Source organism: Mirounga leonina, unplaced genomic scaffold (genome assembly GCF_011800145.1).
Source record: "Mirounga leonina isolate KUSES-001 unplaced genomic scaffold, KU_Mleo_1.0 Mir_170, whole genome shotgun sequence".
NCBI classification, from domain to species: domain Eukaryota; kingdom Metazoa; phylum Chordata; class Mammalia; order Carnivora; family Phocidae; genus Mirounga; species Mirounga leonina.
The window spans coordinates 42,150,820-42,169,697 of NW_023270433.1; the positions used below are offsets into that span (position 1 = coordinate 42,150,820).

Genomic DNA, 18,878 nt, shown 5'->3' on the forward strand with positions numbered 1-18,878 from the left:
GCCAGAAGAGAGTGGCATGATATATTCAACAAGCTGAATGGGAAAAATCTACAGCCAAAAATACTCTATCCAGCAAGGTTATTATTCAGAACAGAGAGATAGTTTCCCAGACAAACAAAAACTAAAGGCGCTTGGGGCACCTGGGTGGCTCAGCCGTTAAGCGTCTGCCTTCGGCTCAGGTCATGATCCCAGGGTCCTGGGATCGAGCCCCACATCGGGCTCCCTGCTCCGCGGGAGGCCTGCTTCTCTCTCTCTCCCACTCCCCCTGCTTGTGTTCCCTCTCTCGCCGTGTCTCTCTCTGTCAAATAAATAAATAAATAAATCTTAAAAAAAAAAAAAAACCTAAAGGCGCTCATAACCACTAAACCAACCCTGCAAAAAATATTAAAGGGCCTCTTTTTTTTTAACCTAGGAAATATTTATTGTACAAAATTTACATTTGTTATATATAGTGAAAACATAGCAAAACAACCTTTTGTTAATCCATTTTCTTTGAGGTTTTCTGTGAAAAGTAAAGATTCATTTCCTAATATATTCTCAGATAATATAACTTTTTATATAGTTGTTAAACAGTTGTATTGGTAATAAGCATTTGGGACATAGGTATAAAACTGCAAACAGATCAAAAAAGCACAGGGGGAAGACCACTGCCAAAGGGTAATCTCCATGAACCTGGCATTTTTCACTGCAAGGCAGGTACTGTGGGGTCATCACACTGTATACATGGTTTGATTATCTGAAGCCATTCATTAAGATACTTGAGTATTTTAATGAATCTTAATCTTAATCCCATTTACAACTGCATCAAAAACCATAAGATACTTAGAAATAAACTTAACCAAGAGATAAAAGACCTATACTCTGAAAACTAATAAACATTGATGAAAGAAATTGAAGATGACAAGAAGAAATGGAAAAACATTCCATGCTCATGGATTAGAAGAATAAATATTGTTAGAATATCTATACTACCCAAAGCAATCTACACATTCAATGCAGTCCCTATCAAAATACCAACAGCATTTTTCACAGAGCTAGAACAAACAATCCTAAAATTTGTATAGAACTACAAAAGACCTGGAAAAGACAAAGTAACGTTGAAAAAGAAAAGCAAAGATGAAGGCATCACAAGCTTCAAGCTATATTACAAAGCTGTAGTGATCAAGACAGTATGGTACTGGCACAAAAACAGACACATAGATCAATAGAACAGAATAGGAAACCCAGAAATGAGCCCATAACTATATGGTCAATTAATCTTTGACAAAGCAGGAAAGACTATCTAATGGAAAAAAGACAGTCTCTTCAATCAAGTGGTGTTGGGAAAACTGGACAGCAAAAGAGTGAAACTGGACCACTTTCTTACACCATACACAAAAATAGATTCAAAATGTATTAAAGACCAAATGTAAGACAGAAAACCATCAAAATCCTAGAGGAGAACACAGGCAGTAACCTCTTTGACCTTGGACATAGCAACCTTTTACTGGATATGTCTCCTGAGGCAAGGAAAACAAAAGCAAAAATTAACTATTGAGACTTCATCAAAATAAAAAGCTTCTGCACAGCAAAGGAAATAATCAACAAAACTAAAAGGCAACCTATGGATTAGAAGAAGATATTTGCAAATGACCTATCGGATAAGGGATTAGTATCTAAAATCTATAAAGAACTTATCAAACTCAGCACCCAAAAAACAAATAATCCAGTTAAGAAATGAGCAGAAGAGATGATTAGACATTTTTCCAAAGAAGACATACAAATAGCTAACAGACACAAGATGCTCAACATCACTCATCAGCAGGGAAAAGATGAGTTTCAAAACACTTTTCTTAAGGAATTATATAGTTAAGATAGCTCACGAACCAGAACTTGAAGGGCAATTGGATTGAATCTAGGTATCTCTGATTAGTTTTTAACAGATGCTTTCTTGCAGTTATTCAAAAGAACATACAATATAGTAATGCTTTGAAAACAAAAAACTTCTGTTATCATTTTGCTATCAACAATATTAGTGGTTCTTTAAAATCTGATGACTAATTAATTCACATTATTTCATGAAAATATATTTCCTAATTTTCAAAGAAAATCTTATAATGGTTAATTTTTAAAAACCATCATAGTATCAAAGATAAAATAGATGTCAGATTGAGTCACAAAACTTTTGGAAATTCATCCCCAGCATTCTGACCTCCATTTGGCAGTGACATCATAATGTCCTAGCTAGTTACAGGATCGGCTGGGCAACAGAAAGGAAACTCTGAGGAGGAGCAGGAGATTACTGGATAAATCGATCATTTTCCCTATGAATTTTATATTGTTTATTTTTGTATCTGGGGTTTTTTCCTTACAGTACCCCAATACAACTTCCTTTCATAGTGGTGGTGAGTAAGCACTTAAAGGTTTTACAGAAAGAGCAGATAAGAAAGATGACCCATTATCCTAGAAAACTGGTATGTGACAGTTTTCTATAGGATGATACAAAGTTTATTATTGGAAATACGGCATAATTTACATTTTAAATCTCTGCCTCAAATCCTTTGTAGAAAAATACAATTGAAAAAAAAGAAAGTAGTAAAAGAACTCAACATATTTCTTATCGTGAATTTTGCAGATGATATGTGGCTGCCTGGCTCTCCAAAAGAATATAAACAGGAACCGGAAATTAAGGAGAATACTCCTACTAATGAGAAAAATGGCAATTATTTTAAAGATATAAAACAATGTAAGTCTTTAAAGTTCATAGTAGCACATATACAAAAGCTGGTTATACTGGTTTGACTTAACATTTAAAAAACTCTATAATTTTATTTCCTACTTCTTAAATTCTCATGTATCTTATAAATGTTTCAGTGTGTTTAATGAAATTCTTATTTTCTACAGCTTTTTTTCATGAGATGCTATGAAGTTTAACAAAGTTCTTTTGGTAATTTCCTATAAATAACAGAGTTCACCATGGCATTATGGTGATTTGCAATTGATCTAATTCTATGGTGAGTTAACCAAAATTTATTTGGAGGTGGGTATCAGTTTCCTAGGGCTGCTGAAACAAGTACCACAAACTTAGTGGCTCAAAGCAACAGAAATTTATTCTCTCACAGTTCTGGAAATCAAAATCCAAAATCAAAGTTTTGATCATGCCATGCTCTCTACAAGGCCTCTAGGGAGGATCATTCCTTGCTTCCTCCAGCTTCTTGTAGCCCCAGGCATTCCTTGGCTTGTAGCACAATTCTAGTCTCTGTCTCCAGCCTCACATGGCATTCCTGCTGTGCCTCTGTGTCCATTTCCCTCTTCTTATAAGGACACCATTCATATCAGATTAGGAGCCCACCATACTCCAGTGTGACTCCATCTTGACTAATTATATCTTCAATGACCCTATTTCGAAACTAGGGTGCATTCTGAGATTCTGGGGGTTAGGACTTAAACATGTCTTTTCTTGGGAGCAGGGCACAAAATTCAACCCATAATGTAGATGAACCATGAGAGACGATGGACTCTGAAAAACAAACAGGGTTCTAGAGGGGAGGGGGGTGGGAGGATGGGTTAGCCTGGTGGTGGGTATTGAGGAGGGCACATTCTGCATGGAGCACTGGGTGTTATGCACAAACAATGAATCATGGAACACTTCATCTAAAATTAATGATGTATTGTATGGGGATTAACATAAGAATAAAAAAAAACCTTCTCTTAAAAGAAAAAAAAAAATTCAACCCATAACAAGATGACTTTAAGATGTTTGAAAGGTCCATCAAACTTCAGTTTATTCATCATTACTCATATGGTCTTTCTTTCCGTGTCCTTATAAGGTCCACCACTCAAGAAACTCTTGTTAAAATAAAAGCAAATTAAGATTAAATCTAGTTATCTTAGGATCCTTATTAACATTCATCAAAGGAAAAATAGGAATACAATCAAGATATATACATATATATACACTCAAGTACTTTGATAATAATAATGCATAAGTTGTATTTCTCTTTTCTCTTTGGTGAATCAATGTCCTTCCTTTGTAGGTGAAAAAAACACCTGATTCTTAGGTCAATTGCCAGATTTCATACTACCAAAGCCAGAGTCAGGAGTGTTATCTAATCTATCACCACCAGGCTTCTGCCTATGGTGTGCAAATGGTGCAATCATTTCCTTTTCAGGGTGTACCTCTGTTTTAAAATATCCAGAGGGTAAATAAACCAAGAGCCTGATGATTACTTTGATTAAAGAAAAAAATCTTTCTTACACACACAATATATACAAAACATAATTGGGATCTTCCTAAGAAATTGTGTTATGACTTACTTTTCTCATTTAACAACTCCTGAGCTCTTTTCACATCTGCCTCATTATTTTTAGTGGATACCTAGTATTCCATAAATCATGTCCCATAATTTATCCACTGTTTTTTAAAGAATTAGATTATGTGCAGTTTTTCCCTTTTACATTCTTCTTATATACAGTTGGGTGTATCTCTCTTTGGATAGATATCAGGTAATGGGCATTGCTTAATAAAGAGTAAATCTTCAAAAATATTGATACCAGCAAATTGCCCTCCAAAAAGGATCTACCGATTTACATCCTCTAAGAATGTCCCACAATCTCACCTACAATGAATATTGTTGATCATATTTTGTGAATATAAGTGAGAAATTTCCATTACTGTTTCCATTTGCATTCTGATTACTTATGAAGGTGAGTATTTTTCTCTATGTTTATTGGGTATTTTTATTTCTACTTCTGTGATTTGCCTATTCATATCCATGGCCCCTTTTTCTTTTTTTTTCTTTCTTTTTTTTTTTTTTAAAGATTTTATTTATTTATTTGAGACAGAGAGAATGAGAGAGAGAGAGCACATGAGAGGGGGGAGGGTCAGAGGGAGAAGCAGGCTCCCTGCCGAGCAGAGAGCCCGATGCGGGACTCGATCCAGGGACTCCAGGATCATGACCTGAGCCGAAGGCAGTCGCTTAACCAACTGAGCCACCCAGGCGCCCCATGGCCCCTTTTTCTATCAGTGTGTATTTTCATTTATTTGTAGGAGCTCTTTCTATGTTTAGTATATTAATCTTTTTCCTATAGTAAAAGTTAACAAGTATTTTTTTCCCCAGACTGTTGCTTATTTTTAAACCTGTTTTGGTATCTTAATCACAGAGAAAAATTGTAATTTTCTAAAATCAATTGTTGATTAATTTTTTAATAATTTCTGGATTTTATATTTTGGTTAGATAGGCCTTATTCAACTTAAATTCAAATTAAATTGTTTTCCTATTTTTTAAAATAATTTCATATTTTTATTTTTAACTCTTAGGTCTTAAATCGTTATCTTTGCATATGGCATAAGTTAGGCACAAAACTTTATATTTTACGAGGAGGTTCGCCAAATGTCTAACACCAATTCCCTACTCATGTGAAACCCATTTAATATAATCTAAATTCTCATTTGAAATTGGGTCAGTTGCTACCTTTTTATTGTTTCTTTGATCTGTTCTTCCTGTAAAAATACCAAAGTGTTTTAATTTTTATAGTTTCGTAACTCATAACATGCATGTTGGGCTTTGGTTTCCTTTTGTATATTTCCCCATAGATCTAGCTCAGAAATTCCTCAAAAAACATGATACATTAATGATACTGTTTGTGTGTGTATGCACGTGCCTGCATGGTAAGATGATTGAATATACATGTCTGTATTAAACACACATATGCATTCGTGTATGTATAAAATTTTCTGTCATTTCATGAGATTTTTGGAAAGAGGAGACATGTATACATTGAGATGTCAATATGTCAGTGTGCCATCTTGATCCAATTTACTTTGACTCTGGTTGGGTGTATATATCCATTAGTTTTGAATTACAACCAACCCTCAATAATTTCTTCTCGGAATGTTATTTATTTATTTATTTATGTATTATTTATTATTTATTTGACAGAGAGAGACACAGCGAGAGCAGGAACACAAGCAAGGGGAGTAGGAGAGGGAGAAGCAGGCTTCTCGTGGAGCAGGGAGCCTGATGTGGGGCTCAATCCCAGGACCCTGGGATTATGACCTGAGCCGAAGGCAGATGCTTAATGACTGAGCCACCCAGGCACCCTCGGAATGTTATTTAGCATAAGGATACCAATTTGGCTTTTTCTCCATGAATTTTATTTTTACTTTATTTATTTATTAATTTTTTAAGATTTTATTTATTTGGCAGAGAGAGAGCACAAGCAGGGGGAGCAGCAGAGGGAGAGGGAGAAGCAGGCTCCCCACTGAGCAGGGAGCCCAATGTGGGGCTTCATCCCAGGACCCTGGGATCATGACTTGAGCCAAACACAGGCAGACGCTTAACTGACTGAGCCACCCAGGCGCCCCATGGATTTTATTTTTAAACCTTGCCCCATTTCCTTAATTTGTAGCTGAAGAATGTCTCAAAATCTTTATTATTCTTTTCTTAGAATTAGTCAGTGCTTATGTTTTAAGAAAAAAAAATCAGATGAGGAAAAATTTAAAGGAACAAGAAGTAACTTAGTTGCTGAAAACATTTGATCTTGTATTTCTAGATGTGTTCACAACGCAAAATCCAAATGGCAGCCAGTCTGAAATATCTGTGAGAGCAACAACTGATTTGCAATTTGCTCTAAGAAACTGTAAGTACTGAAAGTAACCATTGCAAATATGAAAAGCCCTTAAAGCAAGATTTCCAAACAGCAGTAGAAAGTATCACGTAGGAAAAACGTCTTAGTGGAGCTAGGGTCAGGGAATCTTAGTTCCTAAATAAGGAGACTCCATGTCCCTTGCACTAATAAAGTCAGAAGTCAAGGAGGTTCTTACATACCTTAGCCTCATATTTTTGGTATTCATGGAAAGAAAAATAATGACTAGATTTAGGGTTCTAGAAAATTGTATGTCTTTCTTAAACCCACATTTTTATTCCTTTCTACTTATACCTTCAACTTCAAATGTTTTTATTTCCTTTTTGCATCTTTCTACCAAGTGTAATTAATTTGCTAGGTAAAACTGTTGCCATCATGTGACTTCGGAGGCCATTAAAAGTCTCCGAAGGACATATCCATATCTTTCACCACGAAGTATCAACAGCTCATATCTATGAAACACAAGAGCATAGAACAGAAAACAAGGAAAAGAGGTTAAAATTAAATAGGGAAGAGAGAATGTTTCTGGCTCTAGCAGCTTCAATATTGGGGAAAGCCAGACTCAGTATAATACCTAATTATTAATAAAGTTATTTGACAATAATGGAATATTTTGAGTAATTCTAAACCTTGGGACATAAGTGAGGGACATTTCAAGGGCATATGTTAATTAAACAAATCACTCATGGGAATTTTGCTTGTACACAGCAAACATCATCTTGAGTTGTTTGGGACAAGAAACAGAGAGCCAGGTCTTCAACAGACTGGGTAGCTCAAATTCCCTTAGGAGATGGATTATTGAGGACCATAGGACCAATGGAAGAAATTCTAAAACCCTAATTTCTATTCCCACAATTTAGGTCCTCAAAGTATTGTCAAAGAAAGTTGGATTGGGATAAGAAATTGTTGCCCTTTTAAATGCAGGCTCTGACAGAAGGAGATATACTAACATGGTAGGGATGTTCTAGAGGAGCAAGCCCCTCAAGGAGATGGAATTCTCCAGAATAATTTTGACTAACAATTCTTTTAGTCCCCAGAACTGTGAGGGGAAAATCCACACACTTTGCTCCAAGTATGAGGGATACATAGCAGAGTTGAAGGATTACTTACCAATTTTGTTGGAGTCCTGCCTGAATCATGTCAACTCTGGTAACAGACTCTTTTTTCCATAGCTTTCTTGCCAACAAGGCACCTGTCATGGTGCTGTTGGTAGGCTCAGTCTGAATTCATTCTGCCTCTCTGTAGAACTTCTTCTACAGAGAGATTGCCTGTACTTCGTGTTGAACTTCATTGACTCCCGTATTAAACAAAATTAACTGAAATGGCCACCAAGGGGGGGTGGGTGGTGTGTGTGGAAAATGTCCCCCAGTCACACTCCAAATACACTCTTACTGATGTTCCTCCAGAAGATGGACACATTATAGACTGAGATATATACTAAATCAGGCCTGAAAACCCTTGATTTGTAGCCCCAAATCGTTGTACCCAAAACTCTGTTTTGAGTAGTTAGCATGCAAATGTTTCTGATTTACAAGGATACTGATGTGCCTTCCTCTTCTGTGTTCTATCTAACCCTGACTGGCAACCAAGCTATCCGGGGCTGATAGGATCACTTCAAGTCCTGTTCAGGGAAACATCTGAAGCCAATGTTCTCATCCAATACATCTCTTTTACCTCTAAAGGAAGCTTATAACCACCACCACAACCACCCCCAAACCCCCTGTACCAGCTTTTCCTCTCTCTTACAAATTATAGGTGTATTAATCCCCTCTCAGGCAACCCATTATCCCAAAACTTCATTCTTCAATGCCTTCTTCTTTCCCCTCCTTTATGATATCTCAGGAAAATGTCAACATCTTTCTTTTTTTCTTTTTCTTTGTTCCATTTTTTAGCTTAAAAAAATGCCTAATCACAGATGCTGTCGATATTTGTATATTCTGATAATCTGTTATCCCTTTTCGCAGATAAACTCATCAATGAAACAACTATATCACATACTGGAAAAAGCACTAGTGAAGAAAATCCTACAGAACCCTATGGGGAAAAAAATCGAAGTATTAAAAATTTCTAAACTGTAGTCATACTTGCAGCATATCATTATATGATTTAATTTATGTTTCACTACTCTGGGTGTTTCATAAAGTAATAGCATGCTTGAAGAATTTATACAGCTACAATTTGAAGTCACTCTAAAATCTTTTAAACAGTGAAAATCTGAGTCAATTTTTAGATTTACCTGACAGGGGATAGGATGTGAGCTCTTTTTAAAATAAAATTTATTTTAATAAAATGTATTACATTTATATTTATATGAGATATATAAGTATATTTTAATACATTTTAATATTATTTTTAAATAATAATGTAAAAATTTCTATCTCCTTGAGGAATAAATTTATCTCTAATTAGAGTCAATTTTTGGTGTTTCCTAAAATTATCGGGGGTGGGGGGCGGTTGGTAGTGACAGGTTTCAAAATCAAAATCATCATTTTACTTTCCTGCAAAGAATATTGTTCCTTATAAAGTATTTGTATAACCATAACAACCCAGGATGGCTCTCCTCTAAGGCCTTGAATGAGTGGTCTAATTGAAGACAATGGACCTGTCATTACATGAAGCATCCAAGTATGTTTCTCATATGGTTACTGTGAATTAGTTTGCATCTTTAACACTACGAAAACAAATAAAAATCTTAGTCACTTTTTTTGATATATTTAAAAATAGAAATCTCATCATCCTGGTGGTGTTCCTTTCTAAAATATCTTCAGTAATTTACTACTAGGCTTGGGTCATGTTCTAATTTCTTTTTTTAAATTTATTTATGTATTTTTTTTTTATGTTCCAATTTCTTAACCAGGCATTTAAATATGAAATAATCTGACCATTGAGAAATGTTCAAGTTTCATTTCTGGTCACATTCCCCGTCCATTATCTTCACTCCAGTCTGCCCGAGGTTCTCAGAACTCACCAAATCTGCTCATGACTCAGTGGAATGATCTCACTCTTGCCTTGTTTGCCTGGCAAGCAATTTCTAGTCCTCTAAGCTTATAGTGGAACATCATCTCCCTTTCGAAGGGCTTCTGGCCTTTGCAACTAGAGTTAGGGCTTTCTGTGCATACCACTTGTGCGTTTCTATTGCCCCTGCCCCCCACCCCCCCACCCCGTTATCCTGCATCATAATTAACAGTGATTCTCGTCTGCCTCCCAAACTGAGAGTGTGTTCCGTCACCATAAGGCCTGTGTCTTCTTCATTTCTGAACTTTAATGCCAACCACAGCGTCTGGCACATGGTAGAAGCTCAAGGTATAACTGTTACATGACTAAACTAACAAGTGAATAAGTGCTCTATCACAAATTTACTAAAGTGAACTTACCTTACTTAGTTATCCTGTTCTATTTTGTTTTTTAAACAGAACCAACCAAGGGTCCAAATGAGCCTGCATTTTGGACAATGTTAGCTAAAGGTAAACTCATAGTAGTTAGGTAGCTGGGAAAATGTTTTGGTTTTCTAAAGTCTTATGTAAGAAAGCCAGGATCAGTGTAAATACTTCTAATATTAAGAATTAATAAATCAACATTCTGCTGCCATTATCACGTGTAATAGCAAATGCAAAACAAACCCACAAAACTGATTGTGTCGCACATTTTCTTGTTCTCTCCCCCAAAAGTTTATTCTCCTATAAATGTTGCAATCTTGTCATTCAGTTGATTTATGATTAAAAATTTTAAATAAGGCTCTTGCTCAATGTAGTCCCTTTTTGTGTTTGGAGCAGTATGCATGTAAGCACATGGCGATATGTGAATAAATGCAAGGTATATATCAAAATATATGCATGTATAAAGTAATGCATATATCGTAAACATATAAGCATACATGTGTAGATGTAATATGCATGTCTTATATATGCACATATAAATGTAATGTAGATGCACACATGTATAAATGGAATTCATGTAGCACACATATATGCACGCTTTGTAAACACAAAATATATACCATTTTCAGTTGATTCCCATTACTTGCAGGTTTGTATTTGTGAATTTACCTACATCTAAAATAAATCTGTAACCTCCCAAATCACTTTCATGGTCATTTGCAGACATGCACAGAGCAGCAAAAAAAAAAAATTTTTTTTTTTTAAAGATTTTATTTATTTATTTGCGAGAGAGAGAATGAGAGACAGAGAGCATGAGAGGGAGGAGGGTCAGAGGGAGAAGCAGACTCCCTGCCGAGCAGGGAGCCCGATGCGGGACTCGATCCAAGGACTCCAGGATCATGACCTGAGCCGAAGGCAGTCGCTTAACCAACTGAGCCACCCAGGCGCCCCAGCAAAAAATTTTAATTGCCTGACACTCATGTTCCAGCGGAGGTAGAACAAGGCAACACTCTGCCTTTCTTCTGCAGCTCTTAGACTGTAATTAAGTGTCCTTTTTGTTGTCTATTTAGTGCTACGTGTTTTGCATTTTTGTGCTTTCAGTCAGTGATTTTGCTAATTAAAATGGCCCCCGAGTGTAGTATTAAGGTGCTGGTTAGTGTTCCTGAGCATGAGAAGGCGGTGATATACCTTATGGAGAAAATATGTGTCAGATAAACTTTGTTTAGGCTTGAGCTATAATGCCATTAATCATGAATTCAATGTTAATGAATCAGCAATATACATTAAATAAAGTATCTTTAAACAGAAACACACATCAAGCAAGTTATGTATTGATTGGTTGATGAAAACATTGTGACCAGAGGTTCTCAAGAACCTAAGCTTGCATTTCCCCCAGGAGCAACAATTCAGTATTCACGAAGTCAGTGTTCCCGTGACTTTATGGAGTATAACTGTCATGAATAATGAGAATAAACTCTCTATATTAAACACACACACACACAGTAATTTTCGTGAGTGAATTTTGTTTACCATAACACCAATTTATTGTCTTAACAGCCTTAAATGCAACACCAACAGTTGAGGAGATTGAAGAAAAAGATCAATTATTTCGCCCAATTCCAAGTAAGAACAAAATACTTCAATTAAATAGATGCATAAGTGCCGGTACACATTTCAGTGTGTGACTTCACAGCATGACGATCCTGTTGTCCCTAGTAACGTGGAATGTACGTAAAAGGGTAGCGTGGTGGCTAACGTCATTTCAGAGAGGACATTTGCTGTTTTAAAAAGCGATTGTCCCTAAGCATTATTCTCCAGTTGCCACATATGCAGAGGGATGTTTTCATTTTCTGGTTTTGTGACTTCTATTCCTAAAACAGATAAACCAAACAGAGGAGTAGGCAAGTGAATCGTATCTATAACGCAGTGTTTTTAATTGATGGACTCTATTTTCAGAGCAGTTTTAGGCTTACAGAAAAAAATGAGCAGAAAGTACAGAGAGTTCTCCTATATCTCCCCAACTCAGTTTCTCCTATCATTCTCATCTTGCGTTGGTTTGGTACGGGTTTTACAATGTAAGAGCCAGTATCCGTATGTTAGTATTAACTAAAGTCCATAGTTTACATTAGGGTCCACTCCTTGTGTTGCACAGGTCTGTGCATTTTGACAAATGCATAATGCATGTGTCCACCATCACAATCATATAGAGTAATTTCACTGCCCTAAAAATCCCCTGTGCTCCGCCTATCCACCCCTCTGTCCCTAATCCCTGGCAACCACTGATCTTTCCACCATCACCATAGTTTCGTCTTTTCCAGAATATTATATAGTTGGAAACATAAAGTATGTAGACTTTCACCCTGGCTTCTTTTGCTCAGTAATATGCATTTAAGATTCCTCCATGTATTTTCACGGCTTGATGGCTCATTTCTTTTTATCACTGAATAACACTTCCTTGTGTGGATATACCACTTTATCCATTCACCTACTGAAGGACATCTTGATTACTTCCAATTTTTGGCAATAACGAATAAAGCTGCTATAAATATTCACGTGTAGGTCTTTGTATGGACATAAGTTTTCAACTCTTCTGGGTAAATATCAAGAATTGTGATTGCTGGATTGTGTGGTAAAACTATATTTAGCTTTGTAAGAAATTACCAAACTGACTTCTAAAGTGGCTATACCATTTTGTATTCCCACCAGCAATGAATGAGAGAATTCCTGCTGCTGAATGCAGGTTTTTTTGCAATTTTCATTCATGGATTATATTTATATGAGTAAAAGAACTCCTGATTTCAATAGAAAATTTCACAAGGCAATATATTAATTTCCCCCAAGCCTCTGTCCTACAAATAAACTATTGGGGAAAAAAATAACATCTGGTGACACATCTAAGGCCTGACATCTCTATTCTGCATATTATTTGACAAATACAGCCATTTGCCTTGCAGGGTTTTAAGAAAATCGAGTGAGTCTTTGTTTAGAAAAGTTATATATGGGAATGACTAATGCTGTGTTACTTTAGAAATATTTTGTCTTTCCAAGTAATTAAATTGAACATGATTTTTTGTCATGTATGGAGCACATATTACATGCCAGGTCCTTTATATACATTATTATGTCAGTCCTCACAGCAACTCCATGAAGTTGGGATTATCTCCATTTTACAGATGAGGGAACTGAGGCTTAGAAAACCTGCCCAGGCTTGTAACTAGCTTTCTCACGATTTCTAGTGGTGGGGAATTCCAAACCCTTCTCTAGTTTTGACCATCACCTTGAAAAACAAAATGTACTATAAGCACATCTCTTTACAAAAATCCTTTTAAGGAGTAGCAGAGCAATTCAGGAGCACAGACCCTCTTAACATAATTTGTTTAATTATTCCCCAAAGAATCTGCCTCAAAGTCAAGATAATAGTCATTGATAGCTGTATACATTTCACTCTTTGTGGTCTAAGATCGCACTTTGACAATTACGGAATCAGGGAATACACACGTGAGCTCACCACTGCTTATGACCAAAACACCATGACCTAGAAAATAATGAAAACCTTTGGAACTTTTGGGTGGGAGAAAGTTGGGGGAAGAGAGAAATATGAACATGGTCATTTCAAGTCACCATTAAGTAAATGTCTATTAAGTCAGACAGAAATTCAGGAAAATGTAAAATGTGGCAGTAAAGATGTATTTTCATTAATAGATTTAGTAAAAAGACCTTCAACATCTCTGGATCTGGACATGATTTTTATTAACTAACTTTAGAAAGAAGTAGATTTTCATTTCTTTTTTAACATCAAATACACTAGGGTGATCTCAGTAACAAAATGACAGATGCAGTTCTTAAACTTCAGGGAGAAAGTATCTGGTACACCATCCTTTTAGCATCAGAGAAAACTCAATGCGGGTCCCAACAGTAAAAGGGTATCTTTCTCTTCTGAAAGACAAGGCCCTAGTGTGTAAGTTCGTCACATTTTTAATAGTCATCTCTTCAGAGTCTTGAAATGGCCTTTATTAGTCAGGGAGGAAGATTGCTGTAGACACATTTGAGCATCTGGTAACCTGGTTTTGAAACCAGATTTTGCCACTTCCTCACATGTGCCATGGGTGAATTTATAAACTTCTGTGATCCTGTGAAATGGAGCTAAGAACAGCTCCTCCAGGACTATTGTGGTAGTTCAACAAAACAAGCAAAGAGTACTTAGCCCTAGGGAGTAGCCTATACTCTTCCTTGGGTTGCATGAGACAAATGAGGGTGCACAGTGAATACCCTGGATGGTGAAGGCATCTCTTCAGTTGCTTTGCTCTCTTTACTCATCCAGGAAAACATGCTGGAAACAGTTACTCTTTTCCATTGCATTTTCTTTCTTTCCTCTCAGGCTCTGATTTGAATGCTACAAATGAAGACACCCTGACCAAGCTACAGGAAATCAAGTTAAAATTAATGCTGGGCATCTCATTGATGACCCTCTTCCTTTTTGTTATCCTCTTGGCAGTCTGTAGTGCCATGCTGTACAAAGTGAAGACAATTAAGTAAGTCCGCAAACCTCTGGAGTCTTTGGAAAATGCATGATGTGAAGCTCTCCCCCTCCTTTCTTTGGTACATTGTTTAGGAAATGTGGCTCCCAAATTTATAAGATCTTGTGTTAGGCTCCATTTCTCCTATTCAGAAAGGAGCATGGGGCTGTCTCTCAGGGAGAATTTTTCCCCAGTATATTAAATAGTCATCTAGAGATAAAAATAACACTCGTCGATTGGAAAGGATATAGAGAATCTAGATATGCATTCTTTTTTGCTAGCCTTGGATCAAAAGGGCTATGAACTCTATTCTAAACAGCACATCTGCTTAGGGTCTAACATTTTTCATTTATTTATATGGTGTTGTACCAAGTAATTGGACAGAATTAATATGTTATTTTAATTTTTGTGATGCTTTTCTAAATTGAGTTGAGCTGCAAATGTATGTAATTAAAAACAATTCTTGATACATGTTTTCTTTTTCAGTTATAAAAGTAGACATCAGACTGAATACACCGTCAACCCAGAGCTGGCAACTTTGTCTTATTTTCATCCATCAGAAGGCGTATCAGACACATCATTTTCTAAGAGTGCTGAGAGCAGCACGTTTTGGGGCACCACTTCTTCAGAAGTGAGAAGAACAGGGACACAGTCAAAACCTAGAATGACGGACATTGTTTCCACAGCCTCAGATGATACAGGCGGGAATGAGGAGTCAGATTTAATTCAGAGTGAGGAACCAAGCGAAGAAATACCCACTGATGAATAGACGACTTTAAGTTTTTGTCAGAAAAGAAGTTTCTTTGTGACTCCATTAAGGTCATGATTTGGAAACTGCTGAGAAACTTAAATTTTCTGGTGCCTGAAAAGGAGGACATATTCAATAAAATTATCTCAGCCATAAAAATTATATAATGGAAAAAAATACAAGAAAATAATTTAAGGTGTGGAAAACTCATCCAGTAAAAATAATCCTGGACAGTGACTTATGAAAATTATTCACTTTAGGCCGGTTAACATTAAAATGAGGACATTTAGATATCTATCTTATGGGGGGGCATTTTGGGGACTTTCAGGGTAATCACCACTACCTACACCCCTCCCCCCTCACCAAAGCAAAAAGAACACACTTATTTGTGCTTTACTGGCAAAATAGTTATGCCCTATGAAGATATGAAACTAAATTAGTACTAGAGACTCCTAGCATTCTTTTTTTAAATTTTTACCACTTTTTAAATTTGTATTTTACCTATATTCAATTAATTAACATATAGCGTATCATTAGTTTCAGAGGTAGAGTTCAGTGATTCATCAGTTGCACATAATACCCAGGGCTCATTACATCACGTGCCCTCCTTAATGCCCATCACCCACTTCCCCATCCCCCCACCCTTCAGCAACTGTTTGTTTCCTATAGTTAAGTCTCTTATGGTTTGTCTCCCTCTCTGATTTTGTCTTATTTTATTTTTCTCTCCCTTCCCTTATGATCCTATATTTTGTTTTTTTAATTCCACATATGTATGAAATCATATAATGTCTTTGTCTGATTGATGTATTTTGCTTAGCATAATACCCTTGTGAGTGATAAGATTTTTTTTTTTGGTGGCTGAGTAATAGTCCATTGTGTGTATATATATATATATATATATATATATATATATATACACCACATCTTCCTTTTTCATCTGTCGATGGACATCTGGGCTCTTGCCATCGTTTGGCTATTGTGGACATTACTGCTATAAACATTGGGGTGCAGGTGCCCTTTCGGATAACTACAAGACTCCTAGCATTCTTGTTTAAAAGTCATCGAGTTATCAGTCACTTATGAGGCCATCCATCCCAGGAGTATTTCAGTTTCAAAGAAGACCAATGGAATATGGATATTGTTTCCCTTTGAGGAATTAGTTTCAACTAGAAGGATTTGGGGAATATGCGTCAAATCTTTTGTGGATATGTGTGGAGCTGGGGGTGGGGGTGGGGAGAGAACATAGGTTTTATCGCCTTCGTAAATTCTCACCTACTTTAAGTGCTAGGCGGTTTGGTACATTACATCTCACTGAAAGGCACATTTCTTTCACAGATCAAGAAATGAAAAATCAGGTAAATCAGATACCCTGCCTAAGATCACCTGCTGGAGAGGGGCAAAGCTAAGATGTGCTTCCAAAGCGAGGTTCTCTCTGTGATCCATGAAGGTTACTAGTCAAAACAAAAGTCAAAGGAGGTTGTCAGGAGCAAGGTAAGCCTCACACACATAGGGCAGGAGGTTCCTTGAGGGTCCTTTTAGCTCTTGGGAAATTGCTTTCCCTACTTCTAGCTTAGGTCTCTATAAACCTTCCCCACGGAGGACAGACGGACTCTTTACACTCACCGGCCAGGTCCCCTACCAACCATTCTCAGAGTCATTTGCTCAGTCCCTGATTTCCGCCCTGACTCCAGCCCCAGTCTCACCGTTGGTTGCGAAAGCTCGGAAGCTCCGCCTGAGTAGCTATGGACTATGTAAGACTGACCCTTGAGGGAAAAGAAGTGGCCCGGCAGCTCACCTCGGATCTAGCTGGTAGTGGGCAGAATTCGTGAGCCAGTGGGGGTGACCTTGAGCAGTGGCCCATGCTACCCTCTGCGGGTTACTTTTGCCATTTTCCGTGCCCTTTTGACGGCGCCGGGGGTCTGTGCCAGCGTTTGTTTTGCCAGTTCAGGCACCAGGACCTGCGGTGGGAACGGAGTGAGGCAGGTGGTTGCAGCTGCTTGGGAGTACTCAAGGTGCGGAGGAGCCATGTTGAATCCACGGGTGAGAAAGAGCTCGTGGAAAGAACGTCAGGCGGGCTTGAGGAGGGGTTGACTACCAACCATTCCCACCTGTTTTCTCCACTCACCCTTGAGAGGTGCCGAGAATTTCCTTCATCAGAAATAGGTGTAAGTCACGTTTCAATCACCGAACTCCTCTCCAGTACTTAAAAAAGTATTATAGAGTGAGAAAGTTAATCACTATAGCATTACTATGGCTAAACTGGCCCAAAGAGATGTTAACCGTATTTTTAGGAATTTACTTCTCATCAGTGGAGAGAGCTTGCAGATACCATTGCAGATACCATGTAACGTGCAGTCAAGTTATGGTGGGGGGTGGTTGGGCATGAAAAATAGCAGGTAGTCCTTACTGGTATCCACCTCCTTCTCCCCACTTCCTAGTCTAGAAGCCAGAAGAGGGTCACACAGCCCAGGCTGGTGGGGGTAAGGGGGAAGCTTCTGATTTGTCCCTTAACTGACTAAACCTGCATTTCCTGGGCAGATTCTCTGGATATTTCCCCTGAAAGGACATTAAAAAAACCAATTGCTTAACTTATCTCTCTCTCTGGCATTTTGAAACACCCTCTTATTTCCTTTCTCTGATGCCCATACTCCGCCTATTCCTCAGCCCTCAAAGAGGGACTTTATTTTCCTCTACCTTAGCTATTTAAGGGCAATTCCTACAGAGTGGCTATTACACACAAGAGAAAAACAAGCGTTTGGGTTAGGAAGACTAATGCCATTTACAATTTCCCAAGACTAAATCTCCCCCCATCACACCCCCAGGATCAGGAGCCTTAAGTGCCAACCTTTATTCTTTCTTTCTCTCTCCCGTGGTAAGTATGTCCTCAGATCTGCCAAACAGTAAGGGTGCTATGGGGGTTCTAACTGGGAGCGTTTTTCTCAGGCCTTTTGGGTGGTCGCAAGATTCCCGAAACCTGGGGGATGTGGGGCAGTAACGTTTGGGAAGATGGAGTGGGCTGGCTGTCTTAGGAGCCTCTCTTCGCCGGGTCGCGAGAAGAGAGCATCTCCGCCCCAGTAACCGAGGGCTGTGCGCACCCGCCCCCCTCTGCGTGAGCGGCTCCGCCCACAGCTGCGCGCGGGGCGGGGCCAACGTCACGTGGTCAGGGAGGCGGGGCGAGCGGGGCGCGCTGAGTAGGCGGTCTCCTTGCTGTGGACCGGCAGATGCGACTCCTGGAGCGCGGGGTCCTGGGAAGGTGTGCACGGGTTTGCTGGCTGTGAGGTGGACTTGTGTGGTTTTCTCCTCCCTCCTTGCAACCCATCCCCAGTGTGGAGTTACTCTAGGGGTTTTGTGTGCTCTGGTGAAAGGAGATGAGGTAGGACCCACTTTGGAGCAGAAAGTATTTACAATCCAGAGGAACTCCTCTCAGTCACTTCTAGCCTGAGCGAAGATTGTTAACGTGTGCCTTCAGACTTCAAAATTAGCTCCCTAAATGTAGCTTCTGATGAGGAAAAAGAAGGTTTTTTAACTGGTGACATGGAGAGAAAGTGTAATCTCTTTTTTTCAATAGCGCCCCCAAAGCAGTGCCTAAACAGCCTTTCCTGAACCAAG

The 18,878-nt window shown here is 38.2% G+C and overlaps 3 protein-coding genes across 3 annotated transcripts in view; all 3 read left to right on the plus strand.

The window, feature by feature from the left end:
- MOB3B (MOB kinase activator 3B) overlaps nucleotides 1–8,665 on the plus strand; it is a 212,408-nt gene extending 203,743 nt beyond the window's left edge. The window contains exon 5 of the transcript XR_004681303.1: nucleotides 6,535–8,665. The gene's annotated coding sequence lies outside the window, so the exon portion shown is untranslated. The remainder of the gene's footprint in view (nucleotides 1–6,534) is intronic.
- Nucleotides 2,126–16,682, plus strand: EQTN (equatorin). Its single transcript, XM_035016615.1, has 9 exons — nucleotides 2,126–2,725; nucleotides 6,535–6,621; nucleotides 8,592–8,691; nucleotides 9,221–9,252; nucleotides 10,041–10,091; nucleotides 11,562–11,627; nucleotides 14,383–14,536; nucleotides 15,008–15,465; nucleotides 16,605–16,682. The coding sequence occupies exons 1-8, from the start codon at nucleotides 2,476–2,478 to the stop codon at nucleotides 15,288–15,290; spliced, it is 1,023 nt and encodes a 340-aa protein (XP_034872506.1). The 5' UTR covers nucleotides 2,126–2,475; the 3' UTR covers nucleotides 15,291–15,465; nucleotides 16,605–16,682.
- Nucleotides 16,683–17,491: 809 nt separating this feature from the next.
- Nucleotides 17,492–18,878, plus strand: part of LOC118018048 (RNA exonuclease 1 homolog) — a 44,756-nt gene continuing 43,369 nt past the window's right edge. Inside the window, exon 1 of the mRNA XM_035016522.1 lies at nucleotides 17,492–18,642. The gene's annotated coding sequence lies outside the window, so the exon portion shown is untranslated. The remainder of the gene's footprint in view (nucleotides 18,643–18,878) is intronic.

Bases quoted from the DNA above. Each gene is read 5' to 3' on its own strand.
- EQTN (XM_035016615.1), top strand. From the start codon at position 2,476: ATGATACAAAGTTTATTATTGGAAATACGGCATAATTTACATTTTAAA. The intron at 6,622-8,591 runs GTAAGTACTGAA...CCCTTTTCGCAG, and splicing joins GCAATTTGCTCTAAGAAACT to ATAAACTCATCAATGAAACA. The intron at 9,253-10,040 runs GTATGTTTCTCA...TTTTTTAAACAG, and splicing joins TCATTACATGAAGCATCCAA to AACCAACCAAGGGTCCAAAT.